We start from the raw sequence: 22,943 nt of genomic DNA, 5'->3' as shown, positions 1-22,943 counted from the left end.
GATCGTCGCTAAATACAAGCGATCGCATGTATATTAACGGGCATCGCTGCCCGTTTTTAAATTGCGGCCATTTCCCGCTCGCACGCACCCGGCGGCGCGCGCAAGGGGGCGTGTCTGAGCAGACGTCTAAAGACGCCCGCTCAGATCTAGAGAGCACCTGGCCGGCCGTTTTTTTACTACGGCCGGCCCGGAGGCAGTTAAAGGGCAACTTTCATTGTCGAAAACTGGATATGTCTTTAAGTTGAAATTCTGAAATCATCATTAGATTAACATTTGACATTCTTTTCTTATGGTAAGGGAGAAGTCTTGGGCCTGACAGTATGTAAATGCTTGCCTATGCCCTCTCCCTCTTCTCCCCTATTCTTTCCTGAGTGCCAGCACGGGTTATATACAGAAGAATAGGCAGAGCTCCTGTTGCTGCACCCATCCTTACCTGCTTAAATATTGCATGCTTGACAAGAGGGTCAACTTCTCCTAAAGTTGTGATTCCCCACCCCAATATCTCAAATATATGCGTGATGTTAAGGGCAATGGGAACCACTTTAAGCGTCCCTGTTGTTTTTTTAGAAATTGGCAAAACCTGAAAAACAATAGTTCTAATACTCACCTGTTCCGTTACCCATTCCTCAGAGCTTCCTCAGAGCTTTTCTCTTTTCAAGAGCCGCAGACTCTGGCAGAACCTTCACGCTGACACTCCCAGAAGTCTGTTGAATGGCTGTGCACCCAGCCACATGCTGTGGTTCCTTCTGCCACCCCTACATCACTGCAGGATACCACAGTGAAATAGGGGGCTACAGCCAGCAGTGTGGGACACTGGTATTCCATACACAACATAGTAATGAAAGTTAACATCCTGCTGGATGACTGCAGCTCTTGAACAAAGAAGATCCGAGGACACGGCAATAGGACAACAAAGTATTCTAATGTTTTATGGTGTGTTTTTGTTTTTTTTTTATGTTCATTTTTGTTTTCTCTGAAATTATGTATGGGCTTTATGGGCCAATTTGGATGCGCATAGAAATGGTGCAGGTATCTGAATTTTCAGTGCTTGCTGTAATTGTACAGACTTTCTTATGAAAGAAATCCATTTTCGTTTTTTTCCACCGTCACACTATGCACATCAGATGGCATAGCAAAATATGGGGAATATAACTGTGCTAGTTCCCGTGTGCTTAGATTAAAATAGGAACATATACATACCATATATAATTTTATAGCTCACACTACAATTGTGGGATAGGTCAGAATATGGACAGAGATAGGTGCCATGACTGAATGACTTTAAAGGGACCCTGTCACCAACCTACAAATTGCAAGTAAAATCAAGTTTTGTAAATGATTTTTGCAGTGATTTCCTTTTCATAATTTTTATTAATTGCCATGTGCATTTGAACTTGCTAGAAAATATGGCTACGTCCGGAGAGTCTGATCCCTAGTGCAGCCCCTTCCTCCTTGCAAGTCATAGCCTTCTCTTCTAGGAATCCCTTATAAGTCTGTGCTGGCCCAGCTTCTCTGCCCCTCACCTCCCTACCTAACATTTTATGTAGCTGTCAAGGTAGAAGTGATGGTAAAAACTAGAGAGTTGAGTGACGGCGTAGTCTGCTGGAACTGCTGACGTCCTATCCAGAGCTTAATAAAATACATTCAATGCACATCTAGCCTTATGAAAGATTATTTCTTAAATGAATGGTCAGGTGACAGGGTCTGTTTAAGGAACAATTCTCAACCGCACGTTTTTCAAAATTCATGTTTAGTATGGTTCCTAGCAAACACATCTCCAATAGAGCACAGTGACTCTGTGGTTAAAGCAGAACTATGGGGTTAAGGCTTTTCCCCATAGTTCTCCTTAGGGTAACGGGAGGACACAAACTAGCGTCCTCCCGTCACCCTAGGCTCAGTATACCGCGAGCTGTAGCTCGCGGTATACTGAGACGCCGCAGTATACCGTGAGCTGCTGCTCGCGGTATACTGAGACGCTGAAACGGATCCCGACAATTATGTCTGGATCCGCCCAGCTGCGTGACTAACAGCTGGCTCTGCCTATCTAGAGGCAGAGCCAGCTGTACCCGCCCCCGTCCATTCCGCCAGTCAGCGCTATCGGAACGGGGAGGGGGGAATCCAGCCCCTCCCCTGTCACGGCACAGAGCCGTGACAGGATCGAGAGGTGAGCGGTATGTGTTCGCTCACCTCCCCGATCTACTAAGCCGACCTGTGACAGTCTCATTGTCACAGGTCGGCTAGAACTATGAGGTGAGTGAAAAGCACTCACCTCATAGTTCTTCTTTAACACATCTGCCTTGCAGCAGCAGGATCATTGGTTTGAAACCTCACCAGGACTCAATCGCCATGGAGTTTGCATGTTCTCCTTGTTGCTAGCGTGGGTTTCCTATGAGTGTTCTGGTATCCTTCCACACTCGAAAGACATACTGTTAGGGCAAATTTAGATAGGAGCACATTAACCTATTATATATGCATGTAGGGTAATGACCTTAGATGGTAAGCTCCTTAACACCTTCATGACTGAGGCCCTTTTTTCATTTTTTGCACCCATGTTATATTCCACATTTTAGGCCTGAAAATTACGTAAAACCCCCCAACATTATATATTTTCTGAATGCCAAGACCCTATAGAATAAAATGGTGGTAGTTGAAAATTTTTATGTTGCGCAATATTAGCGCAACTCCTTATTAAACCCCAAAATTTTGTGACAAATTTAATTAAATGCCCCAAAACACAACAAATTACCCATTTTTTTAATGAAATATAAAAGATGAGGTTACAACGAGTAAAACGATACCCAACATGCCCAGTTTACAGATTGCGTGCGACCGTGAAACGGCGAAAAACTGCAGTACCCCAAAAAGTCAATAAAAGACACTTTAAAAGCCCCCACAGGTCATCAATTTAGAGATACCCCAAAATACTGGCCCTAGAATTATTGCTCTCACTCCGGCGTGCGCGGCGATACCCAACATGTGTAGCGCGTTCGTCGTTTTCATGCGTAGGCGCACCCGACGCGTGTTTACGTGGCGACGCGCGTGCTCGCGGGGGCGGGGTACTTTTAAAATTTTTTTTTTATTATTATTAGATTTATTTTATTTCATTTTAATTTTAAAAACTGTTTTTTTTTTTTTTTTTACTTTACTTTGACTGCTATCACATGGGGGGGCTTGCAAGCCCCCCCATGTAATAGCAGATGGTGGTGACAGGTCCTCTTTAAGGTGATGCTGGGGGTCCAAAAGACCCTCAGTGTCACCTTTACACTGGAAATAAGCTATTGAAGTGCAGATCGCACTTCAATAGCTTATAGCTGGGCTGCAGGAGCCCAGAACTGACAGCCCAGGGACCGGAAGTGATGCAATCTGCATCGCTCCCGGTCCCATAGAACGGGGAGGGGATCGATGAACGGATCGATGAAACCTCCTCCCGTGACCCAAAGCTCAGTATATAGCAGACCATTGCTCACGATATAGTAAGAGCCCCACAGCTGTGACGGATCCCGACAATAGTGTCTAGATCCACCCAGCTGTGTAAGTGACAGCTGGCTCTGCCTATCTAGAGGCTGTGCCGGCCCCATCCCCTGTTCGTTCCTCCACTCAGCGCTGGAGGATTGGAGATGGGAAGGGGGAATCCCTGCGGAGAACGGTGACTGCCGGTCACTGCAGGGAGATGATCAGGAAGTGAGCGGATAAGCGGTATGTTTCCCGATCAATAGAGCCGACCTGTGACAGCTCCTTTGTCACGGGTCGGCTCTAACTATGAGAATGAGTGGAAATCACTCGCCTCATATTTCTCCTTTTAAGGGCAGGGACTGATGCCAATGTACAGTTTGCTAAGCGCTGCGTTAAATTATGGCACTATATAAATACTTGTAATGGATGAATGGCATCATGTGAAAACTTCAGAGGTGTGAATGGTCCCTAGCTAATTGCAGGATAAACTGTGTGACATTTGATTACTTGTGCACAACCTAAAGCAGCCATTCCCTGTATGATCTCTCTTTCCAGGCGATGCAGAGTCTATTTAGTGAGGGTTCCAGTAGTGTTTCTCGGCAAATGTGTGCTAGTTTTTGTTCTCAATTGTGAAATGAAGGCACTAGTTTGCTGCTGCTTCAGTAAATGTCATTTGGGAATTTTCTCCAATGCACTTGCTAGTGGAAGGCCCAGTATTCAGCCTGTTGTCCTGGTATTGTGTGTTGTACTCTGCTTCTGTTTATGTTAGGAACTTGGCTTGCGGCAGACTTCCCTGTCAGAGATTCGTTCACGTGGTGTGTTGGGTGGATGATGTGTGAAGTGACCTTTTTTCTCCTGCCAGATCTGGGTTGCATCACCATGCCGCTGTGTGTGAAGAATTCCTTTCCAGCTCCACAATTACAGGTGCCTGCTCGGATTCAAGGTTATGCAATGCAAATGTATTTTGCCGCTTGTTCCCCTAAGTTCTCCGCTTTGCGCTCAGTAACATAATCTCCCATCTGGAGTTGGCATGAAATATTGAATGAGTCATATGGTAAACTAGCCTGTCTAGTGTGGGCTAGATTTGTCGGCTTCCTTCACTTTCTTTTCTTGTGTTTTCAAATGAGATTTGAGGAACCCAACATTTTCCAGTCATGAACATGCTGTTTAAGGTCTCTTTGCCAAACATTACTGCTTGGTTTGGCAGTTCCGGTAGTATAGGTTAAAGCACTAGAGCATTGTTGACGTGGTCTGTTAGGTGGCAGGTATTCTGTGTGTGACAGCTGAGTTTTGGATGTAGTATACTGTTGCCATCTGCTGGAAGTTGTAGGCAATTTCCTGTTCTGTATGTTGTGTCTGACCTTGTTCTGCTTCAGCACAGTCGCTGAATGGTTTTCATTTCAGTCCCCCAGACCGGAGAAGTTCTTCCTGGTTATTCTAAAGGACCAGTATACCCAGAAAAAAAGATTATTGCATCAAATAGCTGCAAATATGTGTTATGTGAAAATACACCCAAATACATTGGACTTTTCTGGCAATAGTTGTTTTTTTTTTTTTTCTATGACCTTCATTGTTCTCCCTAGATATTTCTTTAAGCTTTTTGGGATGGATAAGTAGTCCGGTCTCCCCCCAAAAAATACATCACCAAGAAACAAACCTTGCACAAGTGTTTATAATATCTCTTTTCATTTAAAATACTGGAGGGAGCTCAAAACTGGATCAGGCAGAATCTGGAGCAAGTTCCCAGGGCAACCAGCTTCTCTCTTCAGTTTGTTCACTTAAGCTTTGCAAATTAAAGAGAGAAGCTGATCGATTGCCATGGGGAGCTACTCCAGGTTCTGTGTGCCCCAGTTTTGATAAATTCCCCTCAATGGCAGGTATTTATCAAAACTGGAGCACAGAATCTGGAGGAGTTGCCCAAAGTAATCGATCAGCTTCTATATACAGTTTGTTTAGGTAAGCTTTGAAAATGAAAGAGAGAAGCTGATTGATTGCTATGGGCAACTGCTCCAGATTCTGTCTGCCCCATGTTTGATGCCTTCCCCTAATTGTATTTTGGTGTGGATGGGGGAGGACATCTATTTATATATTTCTTATATTGTATAATATTTATTACTTTTAATTTCATTAGCATCACAAGGGGACTTGTCTGACCCCAATGTGATGGTACATAGGGAGTGACTGGTACTACTTATGGAGGCATTAGGTGTGTACTAGACATCCAATGTCTCCTCCTCTTCCCCCAGCCAGAGAAGATTTGGTTACATAGTGCCCAGTCTACTGCTTAGCTGTCCACTGCAACCGTGATTTAACGGCTCTGAACCCAGAAGTGCTCAGAGATATATATAAACGTTTGAATTCATTCAGCCTAGTAGTGATCGGAGAATGACAGACTAGGAAGAAGAACTAGAAGAACCCAGACTATGGGTTATTGCAAAGGAAGTACTCACACCCCCAACACACAACCTATTTTCACATGATTTTATTATATAGTGTTACATAAAAAGACACGTTATACACCTATCAAAAGAAAAGTAAGATAAAATTAAAGGTTCAAGCCAGAAAAACAAGAGGAACATGTTGAACTATGTTACAATTGTGAAGTGATACTAATGCCCTTTGGACCAAAGAGAGAAAAAAAAATAACTTGTTTCAGTTAGACATTGGTGAGGAAAACAATCACAACCAGAAACCATGTTGTTAATACATAATAATGAAAACAAAATCTAGCGGCATCCAATAATTTCAAGTACACATGTACCATCCTACCGTAGTAGGACACTAGAAACCCTTCATAGAACACCCAGTGACTGACGTGGTTACCTATATCTCCACTGTGGAGATTTCTTGGAACTACAAAGCATACACCTTTTGAATGCCAGTGAGTTAGGAAAGGCAAGTTCATAGTTGGCGACCCTCTATAAAACAACCTACCCAACGTATCCTGCAAGTCTTCTGTAGCATACCAAAATGTATATTGGAAGGGTTTCACAATGTCTTATATTTCCTGATTTGTAAAAGAATGTAACGTATGCACTCGTCATTCTCATATATCTTTTCATTTCTTCCATGAATATTGGCAAAAACGCTTCTGCATTAATTAGCTTATGTACAGTGGCTGTTTATAACAGGCAATGATTAGCATGCGTCCTGTCAGGTGTTTCATTACCTTGCTGTGGTGCTTCTTGTGTTATCTCCTTTTTGGAAGCTGTGTATTCATTGCTCAGTGATGAGCAGACTGGAGGTGCTGAAGTGACACAGGAAGCTGCAGAGCGAGTGGTTGTAATGGTGGAGTATGTTTTAATTGAGGAATCTTGGAGAGCCTAATTTATTATTAGTCTTCAGACAAAGTTTAGAAACAATGTTGTCTTGTGGCTGTTGCATGTAATTTTCTTTTTGTCTGCAGCAACAGATTTCACGGCCATCCCAAGAAGAAAAGGAAATTGACAAAATAGAGGAGGAGAAAGCAGAAAAAAATGAGAAAAAGGAAGAAGAACGAAGGGATGAGGAGGAGAAAGAAACTAAAGAGGAGTTTAGGTAACCAGAACTTCCTTGCACTAACCCCCCCTCCCCCTTTGGGGACATAACCTCCTTTCTAGTGAAGCCTGTAGATGCAGATCTTCTCGCAGAGACTTGAAAGATGTGCTTTAACCACCAGGAGACCCCCAGGAAAGGACCCTTTTCCTGCGTGAATTGACAGCTATGCAGTTGCCATGTATGCCTTTTTGGTCAGGCACTCAGTCCTTTGGCCTCTAGGGGCACAGTGCATATTGTGTATATTCCTGTACACTGTGGGCTGAAAGGAAGAGGAAAGATGTTGTTATAAACCTGCCCACCACCTACATTACTATGGGATAATGTGCCAGCTATCCTGTAGCAGTTCTAACATCCAAATCTATTCTTTTTTCCCTTTACTTTCCATGCACACTTTGTATCGAGTTCAAACTAAGGGGAAAACTAAAATTTGCTTCCTGTATTCTTCTTTTATGATGGATATAATATACATTTAGCTAACAGTTGATTTGGAAAGCAGGTTCAGCCACTGAAGTAAGTGTGGATGGGGCGGTCAGAATCGTATAGAGTTAATTCTTGTGACTGTTGTATCATGCGCTTAGTCTCTACCCTTGCTGAAAAGATAGGTTCTGGATAAGACACCTAGAAACTATGTAACTATGCATGTACAAATTCTTAATTAACATTCATAATTTTCTTTAGGTTGATCACATTTACACGTCTCTCTAAATCCAGGTAAACTGAAAGTTAGTTTCTTATTTTTGGTGCACTTTGAAAGACTGAATGAGATTCTCTTGATTAGGCCAAACACACTTGAATAATTAAGTTATTACACAAATGTGTACGAGGGTATTTCAGGGTTGAAACAAGCTTTAATGGTGCATTGCGGTACATGTTACCCCAATGCAAGTAGGTGTGAAAGGGCCCTAAATGGCATCCAGGTTGCCTTGTAGGAATGAGATGCAGATGTGCGATTTATTTTATTTTGTGCCTCTGAATAATTGCAGGGAGAACACCAAAGACAAAATGGACGCTGTGGCAGAAGAGCTGGAGGAAAGGGAGCAATCTACTCCCAAGGGACGCAAAACTGCAAATAGTCAAGGTCGTCGGAAGGGTCGAATTACAAGATCAATGGCAAATGAGGCAGCTGCTTCTAATGCAGGAGGTACCTCAGCGACTTCTTCTTCTTCTTCTACCACTGCTGCACCACCTCCTCCTCCTCCCCCGGCTCCTCCTACTCCTGTGGCAGCTGAGCCAGAAGAACCTCCAGCTCCTGCGCCTGCATCTGCACAGGAGCAAAGTGAGTAAAATTGTGACCAAATCACGAGTGTCTATTTTGAATATTAAGTTGAAATAGTCTTGCATGTTTGTAGCCATCATAAAAAAATAACTGATTTATGCCTTAAGCAGAGCTTCTATCCTTTATTCTTCCCGTTTAGATACAGGAAGGAGTTATGCTCTTATTCTACCTATTCTTGACTGTTTGAGTGCATGTTTGACATGTAAAAGACACCCTGGGAGCTAGTCGCTCATCCTACTGCTAAAATCTCCATGTTCTGTTAAAGGAGAACTATGGGGTAACCTTCTTTTTTTTTTTTTTTTTACCCCCATAGTTCTCTTTAGGATCACGGGAGGACATATACATCCTCCCGTACCCAAAACTCAGTATATAGCAAGCTATAGAGAGCCGCAGCCAAGACGGATCCCAATAATACTGTCGAGATCCACCCCATGGCTGATTTGATTGACAGCGGGCTCTGCCTATCTAGAGGTAGAGCCAGCTATGCCTGCCCCGTTCGTCCCTCCAGTCAGCACTGGCGGATCGGAGAGGGGAATCCCTGTAGGGAGCGGTGACTGACTAACCACTGTCTGCAGGGAGATTATCAGTGAGCAGCGGTATGCTTATTGCTCACTTCCCGATCAATAGAGCAGAAGTGTGACGGCTCTAACTATGGGGATGAGTGTAATTCACTCACCCCATAGTTCTCCTTTAAGGTAATTTAGCAATAGCTCTGTTTTTTGTGCAAGGCCCATATGGCTCACACCTGTACTGCAGTTGTTATGCACACTATGGCCAAAAGTATGTGGAACCCCTCAAATTGAGCTCAGGTGTTTCTAGTCAACTGTTTAATGCATTTTTCAAAACAATTGTGCGCTGCCTACTAGCTCCATAAAGACCTGGTTTGAAGGGTTTGGTGTGGAGGAATTCAAGCAGTCTGAGCTCTTACCTCAACCTTATTGGAAAATCTTTGGAATGAATTGGATGTCCAAAGAGCTAGTATAGGTGTGATGGTCACATTTCCACAAACTTTTCACTATGTCGCTTGTGTGACCTTTATCTAACTGCTCTGCATCCTGTTGCTCCAGGTAAAAGTATGCTTTAATGGCACTTGGAGATCCTCTTCCAAGACTTGGCAGACAAGGAGGTCTTTGATATGACACTATAGTTGAAAACAATGTCTGCTCTGATGATCTGAAATTATAACATATCATTTGCATATGTTATTACAAAATCTTTTACATTCTGGTTCATGAAGCCTTTTTCATATTTGTGGCACTTTTTGGGAAGCCTTTTGCGACTTGTATGAAAATTAGCATATTCTGATGACATTTTGTAGTCTGGTATTTTCCATTCCATTAATTTTATAGATTAGCCCTCTGTATTCAGATTAGACACAGATATTGATTAGATATATCTTGTATGTGTGATTAGTAAGTAAAGACTGAGGTTGTTTGCATTTTTTACATGTAGCATTGTGTGTAATTCTATTACATGGTGTGCTGTCATACTGAATCTGCTGATGGCTAATTAGCAGCATGGTATTGGAAGGATTTGGGTGTCATTTGTTAGTGATTTCATATGAAGCTCTGTTGTGTTGAACATTCTCACTGTAACCTGCTCTCTGAAAATGTGGACAGTAAATACACACTACCTGTCAAGTACCTTTTCTGTTTGATCGGAGGTAAGTAAAACTTTTCTATTGCTTTCCCTTAATAACCATCTTCCCAAAGCAGAGCATATTTGTTTGAAGCCTTCTTTTTAATTGTGAGATGTTTTACCTATTAATCTAATGTGCTACATACTTTTTATTCGACCTCATCACACAGTTAGGTTTTCCATCCAGGTTTACTTGGCAGGGTCACTTGAAGATTTACTGTATGTATAACAAGCACATGCAAGTATCAGACATGCTTCAGTGGTGTTCCCTTTGCACCATAAAAAGATGGTTGTTGTCATAGTGCTCGTTATGATGATGGTGGTGCCCCAGTCAGAAAGAAGATTCTGGCTGATTTGCCATGAGGAAAAGGGTCTGTAGATATCTTACTGATCGATTGTCTCAATGATCAATCTGTCTTTTAGCTGGCCACACATTGTGTGTGTGTGTGTGTGTGTGTGTGTGTGTGTGTGTGTGTTTTTCTGGACCTGTGTCACAGGTGGAGGACACCAGATGTGGAGCTCTTGGCCTCCAGGCTCAGATGCAAACTGGACGAGTAACTTTTGTCTCTACGTGCAGGGATCCTCTAATGGAAGCAGTGGATGGCTCTGGTGCCTCTGTCGGATCAGTGCACCCTGATCTATGCCTTACTACTTCCTCGTCTGCTTCGCAGATCACGATGGACTGTATCACAGTCGCTGAGTTTAATGGCATGGCTGTTGAAGCCCAGGTTTTGAGGGACAGGGCCATCTCTTAATCTGTTATTGTTATGATGCTAAAAACTTGGAAGGCTATGTCCCACGAGGTCTGTTATTGGGCAAGGAAGGCATAATTCACTTTGTGTGAGTCTCTATGCTTCCTCCTTAGAGGTTTCTACATAGGACAAATCCCCTCCTTCCTGCAGCTCGCCCTAGACCAGTGTTTTGCTCTCAGCACTAGTACTGTCAAGGATTCTGCCCTTTTGTATTTTGTGAGTCTATCTTTCAGCCACTGATTTTTAAGAAGACAGATCTTTTTGTCATCCCAGGAAGGGTGCCCCAGCTTCTCATGCCACATCTCTGGATGGCTCAAAAGCTGGTCTTCCATGGTCTCAAGGATTGGGCTCCCTCTTTCCAGTTAAGGTTCACTACACTAGGGCAGTGAGCACCTCTTGGGCTTTTAAGCATCAGGTTTCCTAGATTAGCAAGGCTGCCATCTAGTCTTCTGTTCACACGTTCTCAAAGCTTTAACAGATGGCAATTGCAACCTCATCTGATGCCATCTACAGTCACAAGGTCCTTTAGTGTCAGCTCTTTGAGCTGCAGCCAGTTCCCTGTTTTCTTGGGCATGTTAGTTTGTTTGCTGTGTTGCCCACCCCTTAGTTTGACTGTATGTGGATGGTCCCCAAGGATGAAGACTTCCCTTAATGAAAGAAAAGATACTTTTTGTACACAACGTAAAATCCTTTTCATGGAGTCCATTGAGGGACACAGGTCCTTTCCCTCTGTCAGTGCCCTCCTGTAGGCAGCCGTATAACCCAAAAGCTAAAGACTTCCCGTGTCCCTCTATGGACCCCAGGAAAAAACTTTTACATTGAATGCAAAAATCCTATATTTACCAAATACATACATATATTCTACCCCCTTTAAACCAAATAATTAATATCCAAACAGACTGGGCTTAACATCTTGGTTGGTGGGAAATGACGATGCTCTATCTAAGGACCATGTCACCAACAGCATCAGACACTTTCCCTAATGACCAAAGTACTGCAGAATCTCACCTGGGATGGACTGACTTCTCCCTTTTTCAGCCAGGGAGTGACCAACACTGCAAGTAAAGGTTAGTGGTCGCTTAGTGATCCCCGCCATTGACGGGGACTCTTGCCAGCGACGGGGACTCTCACCAGTGACGGGCTCTCTAATGTAATATGACCTAAACAAAATCTGTTTGGCCAGCTTTAATTAGACCGACTTCTCATTGAGATCAGTTGGGAAAAGGTTCAGTCTGCTGGTGATGTTTGGTGTTAAATGGTGAGACCATGTAAAATCCTATTTTAGATGAGGGTCAACTTGCACTCTAGCTTGTATATATACATTTTTTTCTTTCTCCATCTTTGAGAGGATGTCATCATCATTCAGAGTTCTGTGGCTGCATTAGCTTTTTTTTTTTTTTTTTTTCAGGCTTTGTTTTCACCTGTCTGGTGACCCTGCCAGTAAAAAAACTTAATGTCCTAAGGTGAAAACTCACTTTACTGTATTTGTGGAGGAGCAGCATTGTCACCCTAGAACTGGATGTGTTAGGACTACAGAACACCTTAACTTTCTATGACCCGGGCTGCAGGTATTCTCTAGTCCACACAGCTCGAAAAATGGCAGCTGAGAACTGTGCAGCAAAGGCAGAGAACACAAAGTTTTCAGCTTGCAAGATTTTTGGCAGGATCAGGTTCTGTTTTATCTGGTCAATGGTATATGTAGCAGGCCAAAAAGGAGCAAATGAGAGGAGTTCATTGTTGGGGTTAACATACACTTTAATGGCAGCATGTGTTCGGGTTCCTTCAAATTCCTACTGTCTCCTGCAATGTACTTTTGGCAATTCAATTCTAATTCGGCCGTCCATGTTCTTTACAATTGCAATTTTACTTTGTTAAACTCTGGGGTGGTAATGTGCCCCTTTCCAGACTCTCATCGTGTGTTTTGAACGTTGCTCTTGTGGCTGTAGATGGGCATATAAGAAAGATGACTTCTGGGACAAGGATGGAGAAGAGTACAGACCTGTTCCTATGAAGTTAAATATTTGCTTTGCTGAAATGTTTGTGTCTCTGGAATATGTTAGAGGATTATATGATTTTAGGCTTGACATGCTGATTCTGGCAGAATCTTCCTTATTTCTATGTTACCTACCTGCCTCCTGCCAAATTCACAGCATTAATTATTTTTACTGTTCCTTCCTTCCTTCCGTGACTTGATCAAATGTATTTGTCTGATTTTCCTAACAAAATGTTTAAGCTCTTTTTTTTTTTCTCTCATCTGTTTATGTATACAGTAGCTAAGCATCCGTAAAATGTTCTGGAACCTGTGTTAAAATTTTGGCCTGCAATTCTATGTGTGCATGAGGTGTTGTGGAAGCTTAAGATTTATTTTAAATGGACAAATAAACACCTGTGGGCCAAGGACAATACATACAGGACGTTAATATAATACCTTTTGTAAAACAAAGCAATCTTTTTTTTGTCATTTAGAAAATATATATTTTATTACGTACTCTTTTATGGTAACAGCTATTTACAGGTAATTGTTATTAACCAGACAAGAGGTGTGACCTTGCCTGGTCTTCTACACATGCAGACCATCATTAAATGCTCCAATGCTTTACTCCTGCTCGTACTACCTGCCCTCGTACTTTTTTCGCTCCTCTCCTGCACGTACTGCTCCCCTTAATATCATCCAGTGCTCCTCCCTTGTGCTTACTGCCCATTCTCCTACACTCTGGCGCTCCTCTTTCACATACTGTCCTCTAAAACGCATGTTCAGAATGGTTTGTAATGTCAGCTTTGCCCAAGTTTGAATGAGCACACTTTTGTAGTGGTATATAATGATACATTTTGTAAAAATGTAAAATGCAAAGAATGCCCCTTTTTTTTGCCATAGGCCAGGGGTGTCCAAACTCCGGCCCTCCAGCTGTGGCTAAAACTACACATCCCGTGATGCATCTCTCTCCGGGAGTCATGTCTGTAGCTGTGAGAATCCTGCAATGCCTCATGGGATTTGCAGTTCCACCACAGCTGGAGGGCTGGAGTTTGGACACCCCTGCCACAGGCCCTCTTAATATAGGCAAATGTGACAGCTGATCACTAAAAGTGCTTCAAAAGAAAAAAAAAGCCACACCAGAGCACTAAGGCTAGATTCTAACCTAGGTGACGGTGTTTTTGCTCGTTTCTAGACACTGACCATTTGTAATGTGTTGCTTACATTTAAGTTTGTGCCTATGCTACCACTGTTTTAATTTGGGTGTCTTTCAAAGGGAAACAATTAGTCTATTTTCATTGTGTTTGTGTAATATTGACCTTAAAGCACAGATTCACTTTTCTATTAACAATTCGTTACCCTGTCCATCCTCTTCAGCTATCTTGTTAATCTCTAGCGAATCTGTAGTTGCACTTTTGTACTGCAGCACGGATGCACAGCAGAAGAAAAAAAATATGTAGAAACTGCACAGTGCGATGGAGAATGGGGCAGTGGGGGAGTGTGTCTGTGCTGCATCTGAGGTCTCTGTTGGGATTTACAAGGAAAAGTGTCCTCATGTTACTATGCATATTTCCTCATTGCATATGAAAAGGTTTTTGCTTAAATTTTAACATGAAAGGATTACCTTCAAATTCAAAGGTTTTTTTTTGTGTTTTTCCTGCAGTTTCCCTTTAAAATCCTACTTAAATTGGGTTTATCCAGCTTTATTTTGTGTTATTTGGGAAGTAGGTCTTTGTCATATAAGTAGAATAGAGCCTCTGCTACATATTACTTGTTGGGTTAGGGTTAAGTCATTTGGTTGTCAAGTCATTTGTGTTACTACATGTTTGTCTCCATCACATTCTCTTTGTTTTGATGATTTGTCTTTCAGATGGAGAGTCACTGTACTAGTTGCATGTATCCATTTGTTTGCTTTTCTACTTCTCAAACTACTTGGTTACTGAACACAGCATTTTTAGTTTTAGGATTTTTATACAATGGAGGATTTTCTTTCTTTTGGCCAATGAACATTAAGATTTTTTTTCTATTATGTGCTGTTAATTACATTAAGCTCATGACAACATCGTAAATGTGATACTTTATTCCTTTTTGCAGTAAGATTAGACCAAAGACAAAAAGTGTCTGACATAGTGTCCACACTAGGGTGATACTTAAATGTTTGAAGGATGCCAGTGTCACAAATTCCCTTTTTTTTTATTTTTTCACTTCTTTTTTTCATCATATATTGAGAGACAGAGGAAGTCTTAACCTTCGGTTTGTACTGCCACCTTCAGAAGGATTGGACTGGACGGAGCAGAGTTTTTTTGCTAGTGTCCTAGAAGGATTAATGTCTTTTGTTCAGCTCTGCTGTTTTACAGACTGACTTTGAGCAAGCTAACTTAACAGGCTTTTCTTAAAATATTTCTTTAATCAAGACTCTTCTCTACACTACTGGAGGTTTTCCCTCTGATTTGCAGCTGTCTGGTATGGTTGTCCTCCTCCTGGCTTTTGGACTTCACCACACCCAAGCCTCAGCTGAAGATTTTGCTATGGTCATGGAAGACTTTGACCCAAATTACTCCAGCTTAAGTAAATCTGGTCACAGAGACTGCCTGGTACAGAGTCCTCAGAGGACAATCCCTGTCAGGTGAGTTTTGTCCCTGAGGAGTCTGTCTTCTGCTATTATCTTCAGATTGAAGCTGAACTCTGAGCGTGAAAACTTTTTTCTAAATATAATTATCAATAAATCCACTTTGTGTGCACCAATTGCTTTTGCAAACCCAGTTATTTTAGCAGTGACATCATCACTGCGTAGCACATAGCCTGCGCAGAGCTGTGGGAGGGACCCAACATGCTCACCCACTACAAGGTGGCTGTAGAATACTGGAGTAGGGGCAAATGAAAGACCATTTATTCTGCACAAGGAGTGAGAGCAGCAGTGACCGGTGTTAGTTACAGGAAGCTTCTGCACAAAGGCGAGGTTTCAATAACTGCACATAATGTGAAGAAATACACAAAGAACCCCAAGAACACACATGCCTTCTATATATAAACAATATTTTCTTATCTTGGAGGTCAACTTTATTGAGAATCAGCCTGTTCCTTCTACCAGCACGGTTTCTAGACTGGGGTCTCATAGGACCCCTAAAGGATACACAGTACTTTCCCTTGTCACCCAATTTTTCCAGCTGTTTCTGTACGAAGAACGGAAGAGATCTCCATAGTAGTTTGCTCCTCCTAAGCACTTGCTGGTGTTTCATGTTGGCGTTGTACATGTGTGTATTTTTTTTCCCCACAAGTTTATGACTGTGTCTTGCCCTAACAAGATGACTGTCGTACTGGTGCAGAATGCACGTACTTTAAAGGACACAACCGAAAAGCAAATGGAAATTCTCTCCTGAACTGTTTTTTCAGGAACATCCTGGCCTACACCCTATTCTGGCTGTGACTTACTATGTCAAACCATGTGTGTCAAAATCCCTTAAAATGGATCTCTGCTGATCCTCTGTTCATTGAACAGAGCAGATGGCTGTAGAGCTAAATTTTAGCTATGAAGGCTTACTAGAAGCGTCTCGCCTTATTTCTCACTTGTCTCGTCTGTACATATGTATAGGGCATATTGGCTAGACTAAACATTTGTGTTGCCAGAAGGGTTTGTTATTAAACCTGGAGGCCAGGTTCATAGGCAATCTGGGCAGGTTTGTAAATTTATACAGGTGCAGGGATCCACTGGCAGAGGCAGTGGATGCCCTGGTGGCTCCGTGGGATTAGTACAGCCCGATCTATGCCTTTCCTCCCCTGAAACTTTGTCTGTTTTGCATGATCTGCATTCAACTGATTCTCATTATTCTGGGTTGGCCCTGGTAAGACTTACAGTAGACACACCATGTTCTTTGCCAGATCATTCAGATCTAGCAGGATTTGCCATCTTGCTTCTTGGTTGCTGCCTGTAACGGCATGACTGCTGTAGCCCAGGTTCTGAGGGACAGGGGTGTCCGGTTCTCTGATTCCTATGATGCTCAAGGCTAAGAAGTCCACTTCCTGTAAGGTCTAACAGGGAATCCTTGTGGATCCAAAGTGTCTTGGGACATCCACCCCAGGATCTTCTTCATTGTATTCTCTCCTTCCTGCAGTTAGGTCTTGACCAACGTTTGGCTTTTAGCACAATCAAAGGTCAAGTCTTTGCACTTTCCATTTTGTTTCAGAGACTGAAGAAGATTATCTGGGTCCCTCAATTGACTAAAAAGAAAATACAATTTTTGTTCGCTACGTAAAATCCTTTTCTTGGCGTCGTCCAAGGGACACATGTCCTACCCCTCTGTTGTTTGAGCATGCATTTGATATTGTTTTGCTGCAAAACTGAGGCATGCTAGGAGGGGCTGGCCTACAGTTTTTTTGGGTTGCCAGTGTCCATTCCTCCTGTAGATGGCAATATAACCCAAAGGTTGAGATTGCCTATATACCTTTTTTTTTTTTCTTTCTTTCTTCGTCTTCTTTTTTTTAATGCAAACATTCTGAAATTGAAGGTTAAAGACTACTTGAAATTTGTTTTCCTTTTGCGTTATACAGGTTTCATATTATCTATATACTATCTTGTAAGGTCTGATTCTTAAAGTTAGTGGGGGACGATGAAGGTGTTATTCTTATGGGAGGGAAGTTATGTAATCATTCTATCACAAGAATTTCTCTGTAGAAACTATTTTAATGGTTTGATTGGAAATGGACATATAATAGGGTGTTGTATCCACCCACCCACACTTTTCCTCCCTTGATCAGCCACTTAATTATTTGTCAAAAGAAAAGGCGGAACAGAAAGTAGAACTGGATGGAGCTACAATGTTGTGTGCAGTTATGCACTCTGCTCCTTATGCACATATAGGAGCTTAATGACATACTTAATAGCATACTAAGTGGCCTATCATCTGTGAGCTGTGCAGCCTGTGGAGCTCAACACATACTTACCTAGCTGCCTGCACAGCACCTGAGTAACATTCTGGAAAAGCCACAAAAACATACTTTTGCAAGTGTACATGTATCCATTATTTTTAATTTGCAATTGTTTGCATTAAAAAAATTAACCTTAGTTCTGCTTTAAATAGTTTGTAAATAGAACACTTTTTATTTTGTCAGGGGTCCCTGAAAACACTTCTTGACATGTCAGCCTTCTTAATATATATTTGATAGATTATGGATTGATTATTGTCAAAGGTGCTGTCATGGATTCCTGTTCTGTACTATTCACAGTATACAGCCCCATCTCTTTTATTTGTTTAATTATTTTTATTATTGCGCAACAAATCTTGTTAGAAGCTCTAATCCTTCCCCTGGCGCATATCGATAGGAAGTGATGGGCAATATTCCAATAGGGATATAGCAGTAACTAAGTAAAAGGAAACCGCCCATATTAGGATTACAGGGATGGCCATGAACCAGTACAAATATGGCTATATAATTCATTTGATAAAAACCATACTGGTTTTTCTAAGTCTAAAAACATTTAAACACATTTGTAGACCTTAATAAATTATTTGAGGTACCTTGTGTTTTAATTTAGCTACTCTGAATAGATTGGTTAGCTCACATAGAATATTGGTGAATACTTTTACAGAATGTACCTGGTGGCAGGAATCATCCATGCATTTATGGTTTGGTGTTGTAGTCCATTACTCCCATTGTGCAGTATTTTTCTTCTGCATGGAATTGTTTTTTTGCTCATGGTTTCAGTTCATCAGTAACTTTGACGCTCAGGTCTTTTTTTGGCTTGTCATTTATCCTTGTCATTATCAGAAGTGACAGCCTCCTAGCACCACAGGCAGCTTTCCCCTCGAATGGCTTTTACGGAGGAAGCTTGCACATAAATGGATCACTGAGTGTGGGCTTTGTAGGATTGGAGCTCATAATGCAAATCCAGGTCTTTCTTTTTGATGGGATTTGCTGTGTTGTGCTTTCAGCTTCTGCAGAGACCGTGGAGACCTCCCGCTGGACTGAAGAAGAAATGGAAGTTGCTAAACAAGGTAAAGATTTTAAGTTTGGTTTCTGTGGTAAGACGTAGCTGCTGCTAATGTAGCTGATTTTCTTTTTTTGTTTTTGTGTGTTGTTCAGTATTGTAGTTGTGGCATTTTATTTGCTGTTAGGAATGGTTGCAACGTATGTTAAACTATAAGTGGCCGTGTGTTTGCTGAAAAGTCACAGGCCTAATTTTTCTACACTTAATGGTTACAAAAAATTGGGAGTGATTGGGGCAGCCCAGTCATTGGTTAGTTGCAGGTCACATGGCCACATATAGTGTTGACAGCTTTGTTTAGCTGCATTGGGGCACTGTACTCTTATGTACTACTACTGCTGTGCTTACGTTTTGCTTAACATTGATAAAGTTATAAATTGTTTTTTCTCTCAAAGTGCAGAAGTCCAAAATATGCAGGCTTTTAACTCTACAAAACTTTTCTTTCTTATTAGTTATAACCATAACTATGTCTTGGGCTGCTACAATAACTATTTCTGCGGTCCTAAGCATTTTCTGTAATAATTAAACACAAGCTAGAATCCTTTGTGAACAATTTGATAATAAAACACCTTTTGCATTTTTTTTTTTTACCCTTCTCTCACATGTGAGAATGTAAATGCCCTATCCGCACTTTTAAAGTGCTTCTCCAGGATCATGGAAAATTTCCTCTCCATGCATGGGACAATTCTGTGGTATAAGCCCTTCCCCTTGAAGGGAAGCTTCTTTTTTATAACTACTGATAGATGCAGCCTTTTCTTTTTTTGCCTTGCTAGGAAGAAGGGTTTTTATCTTGTGAAGTTGGTATGTTTGTCTCTTGTTTTCCCCATTTCTGAAGAATGGTCCTCTTCAGGCCCCCGATCCACTAAAATATGCATGCAATAGGTGCAGGAGAGCATTTTGCTATAATGGGTTTGGGTCTGTATTTTTCCTTGCACTGAGGACTTTCTCTGATGGGGCCTTCAGGATGAACACTCAAACAAACCATAATCTAAGATCAAATATAACCAGACAGTGCATTTGTTGAAAGTATGCTGATTTATTTGATTGTGTACAGTATTTCTACCTTGGGTGTGAAGGAGTTTTTGGAGGGTGTTAAAGTGGATTTGACCTCTTTTGAACCCTGTCTGTACATGCCAGCTGTTAAGTTATCCATACATGTGAGGTATTTTGTATTCCTTTCCACTGATGAAGGTAAAATCATGAGACCGTTTTATTTGTTTGGGCATTCTACCAGTGGTGTCTGTACAATGCATAGACATATATGCATGTGTTTTTGGCATAGTTGTTCTACACAATTGTTGTAGAAGATGGATCTTCTGTCTGCCGTTTTATGTCCAAAGTTAGTCTTAAGAGCTGTGCTTAGGCTATGGACTTTTAATTCAATATATTCTTGACAGGGAGTGAATAATCTTTAAAACAATCCCCTACTGACCTCTTTAGCTAAAGACAATGTGGGATGCAACTATACAATTTTTCCAGACCAATTACAAGTACTGATATTTGTCCAAAGTGCTCACAGATACTAATTACTGATATCTATCTTTTTTTTTTTTCTTCATTTGACTGTTTTACTAAAACAATACAGACTAATGATTTCAGGACAGTGGTGGAACCCCAGGGTAGTTCTTGTGAAAATGCCAAGTATCAGCACTGGTATCTGTGCATCCCTATTTAAAATTTACATCAGGAAGTACTTTAGTTTCCGCTAAACAGCTCAACCGGTTACCTTCTCTCAGCAATGACTTGGTGCCCTGGCAGCTTTCTAATGTGTAATGCAAACAGAGCAAGCACACAAGAAGAGGGGAGAGCAGAGTACCAAGACCCGACTCAAATCACTTCACCTCTGCTCATGTAAATGTTCAGTATGATTTTGCTCCACAGTGTCTGCAGCTAAAGAGGTCTGGGTATGTTTTAAAGCTTATTTACTGCCTGTTAAGGATATGTATATATTTGAATGTCTATAGACCAGCCACGGTAATAAAAGGCGGCCATAGGCATTAAAGTACTGTTGGACATACAAGCACATTCCAACTGCACAACCCAACTTTTCTCTCAAGCACCTTTTCTAACTTGAGCCTTCAGTAAACGGAAACTATCGCATCAGGACACTATGTTAGGAGTATGGCAAAAGGTGGGGGAAATATTCTGTGAACTTCTTAACCACTTGCCTTTATCAGGGGCTCTTGACTGCATGTTCCTCATAGGCATCGGCTGCCCATGCTCCAATCCTAGGGGTGCCCTTACTTGAAGCTGTGCTTTCAAGTTTAATCCCCAGGATCCTCTACAAGTGCATTTTCTATTGTTGCCTGAGTAAAAATACAGATCTGTATGCAGTGGGACAAGAAAAGAACGTGTAGGGTAAATTTTCCATAATCCAGAAAAACCTTATATTGTAAGCAATTTTAAACTTTATTTGTGTTCTATGGAAAGGCATGTGAACTATAGGATTCTAGCTTCCATATTGCTTGGAATTTTGACACTTTAGATAAACTTGCATATTTACATGCGCTCAGTGCTTGAAAGTCCTCAGTGCTCTGTATTTTCTTTTGAGAGAAATATACATTGGCTAACATTGCCAGTATGCATGTTTTATTCACAGATGTTTGCGCTTTTTTTTTTTTTCTCTGCTTTCTGGACATTTACCTAGAGATGAGCAAGTCAGTTTGGATCACAGTTGATCGATCACATGCATATTGTTTACATATCTTTAATTAAGCAAACTTATGTACCCAAATCAGTTATTTAATGAATTTATATTAATCTGCAAATGAGTTTGCTCATCTCTGTGTTTAACTTGCTGCTAGCACTTTATTATCAGTAAATGTTTATAATTATGTGTGTATGCATGCTGTCTGTACTTGTATGTAAACCTGTCAGCTTAGATTTATGGGAGCTGCCATTGCAGTGTTGCATGCACGGCGCAAGCTTTGTGACTATCATCTATGATCTTTGCTGCTCCACGGAGCCCCTGACCAGCATACAGCAAGTAAGGTATCAGGACACCTTACATACACATCAATGTTCAGAATCATTGACATGTCAAATGGAGAAAGACTAAGAACAGCTCCTTTTGCATCCTAAAAAAAATCAACCTGCAATGGAATCGCCCATATTTCTTTAGTGACAGTTTTCTTTTCAGGACCTTTTTAATGCTATTATGTGGGACACCTGGGTCAAAAATGTCCTGCCGCTTTTCCTCAGAGCTACCAGCATGGAAGACATTTTAACAGGATGGTTGTTAAAATGCTGCATGAAAAGACTTTGATTACGCCACAGCACAGCTCTGAAGTGCGTAAAACATAATTAGAACTAGTGATATCAAAATATAATTTCTTCTGTTTTAGAACATGACTAAAAGTTTTATAAATGGACCTTTTTTAAAATGTTTTAGTCTAACTGATATTTCAGCTTTTTCTTTTGCGGGAGAATGGCGAAATGTGTGTGTGGGTGCAATTACTCTTGTAAGCAGCTCTGACCTCCATAGAGAAGGTAAAAAGTATTTACCTAGAATGACTCTAATAATCCTCTGCTAATGCAGCCACACAGTGTGATTATCAGAGCATTGGAGGTTTTTGTAGGGCTTGACATGGTTCTAGTTCATTTCAGGTGAGCAGAACAAAAAGGAAAGAGAACTGACAGCCTGTGGTAATATTCAGAAGCCTTGTCTCTCCAATGACAACATCGCCCAGGGGATTGTTTTCACTAAAATAGAAGAATGGCAGTGCAAAAGCTCTTGGTAGCATATAAAAATCTTTACGTTCCACTTTCCATTCTTCATATGTTAACTAAAGGGTGTTGAAGCATTGTCTAACTAAAGCTGGCTATACACTAGTAGATTTGCATACGAACATTCGTAGGAAAGATCTTTCTTTACCACCCGATAATTCCATCCGACACTTGACAAAGGTCGATCGAAATTTCCTTTTGATTTTGGAATGAATGGCGTTTCCTGAGCGAAAGCCACAGCCACTGTTAGAATTTCATTCATCAAGAAAAAATTTCCATCCGCTCCTTCGAGTTTTTTCCTCACTATGTGCGTCAATTTGAGCCCATCAACTAATAGAAAGTCCAACGAACATTTTTTCGTATGAAAGTTCTTTCGCAAATCTAAGCAGTGTATGTGTATTTTCCATCTTGTTGACTTTTGTCACTGCTAAAGTTTAAAGTTACCTCAAACATTTATAGTTTATTACTAAAACCCCATCTTCAGAATTTTTGGGTTCAGTGTTAAGATATTTTGCCGTAGATTCAATATGCTAATCACCAGACTATTTTTTACTAGTTAATGGGGGTCAAACTGTTGATCAAGTTAGAAATGCCAAATTTCAAAGG

At 41.3% G+C, this 22,943-nt stretch overlaps 1 protein-coding gene across 1 annotated transcript in view; it reads left to right on the top strand.

Moving 5' to 3' along the window:
* The window catches only part of LOC108800134 (nuclear receptor corepressor 1-like), a gene marked incomplete at its 3' end in the record, with an annotated part of 110,377 nt that overhangs the window by 75,942 nt on the left and 11,492 nt on the right, over positions 1-22,943 (top strand). Inside the window, exons 15-17 of the mRNA XM_018572081.1 lie at positions 6,860-6,990; positions 7,974-8,266; positions 18,559-18,621. Coding sequence (XP_018427583.1) covers positions 6,860-6,990; positions 7,974-8,266; positions 18,559-18,621 — 487 coding nt within the window. The remainder of the gene's footprint in view (positions 1-6,859; positions 6,991-7,973; positions 8,267-18,558; positions 18,622-22,943) is intronic.

The sequence above is a fragment of the Nanorana parkeri genome, unplaced genomic scaffold (genome assembly GCF_000935625.1).
Source record: "Nanorana parkeri isolate BGI_ZX_2015 unplaced genomic scaffold, ASM93562v1 scaffold1933, whole genome shotgun sequence".
In the NCBI taxonomy this organism is placed as follows: domain Eukaryota; kingdom Metazoa; phylum Chordata; class Amphibia; order Anura; family Dicroglossidae; genus Nanorana; species Nanorana parkeri.
The sequence above is the reverse complement of the archived record's forward strand: the minus strand, read 5'-3'. Positions and strand labels throughout refer to the sequence as shown.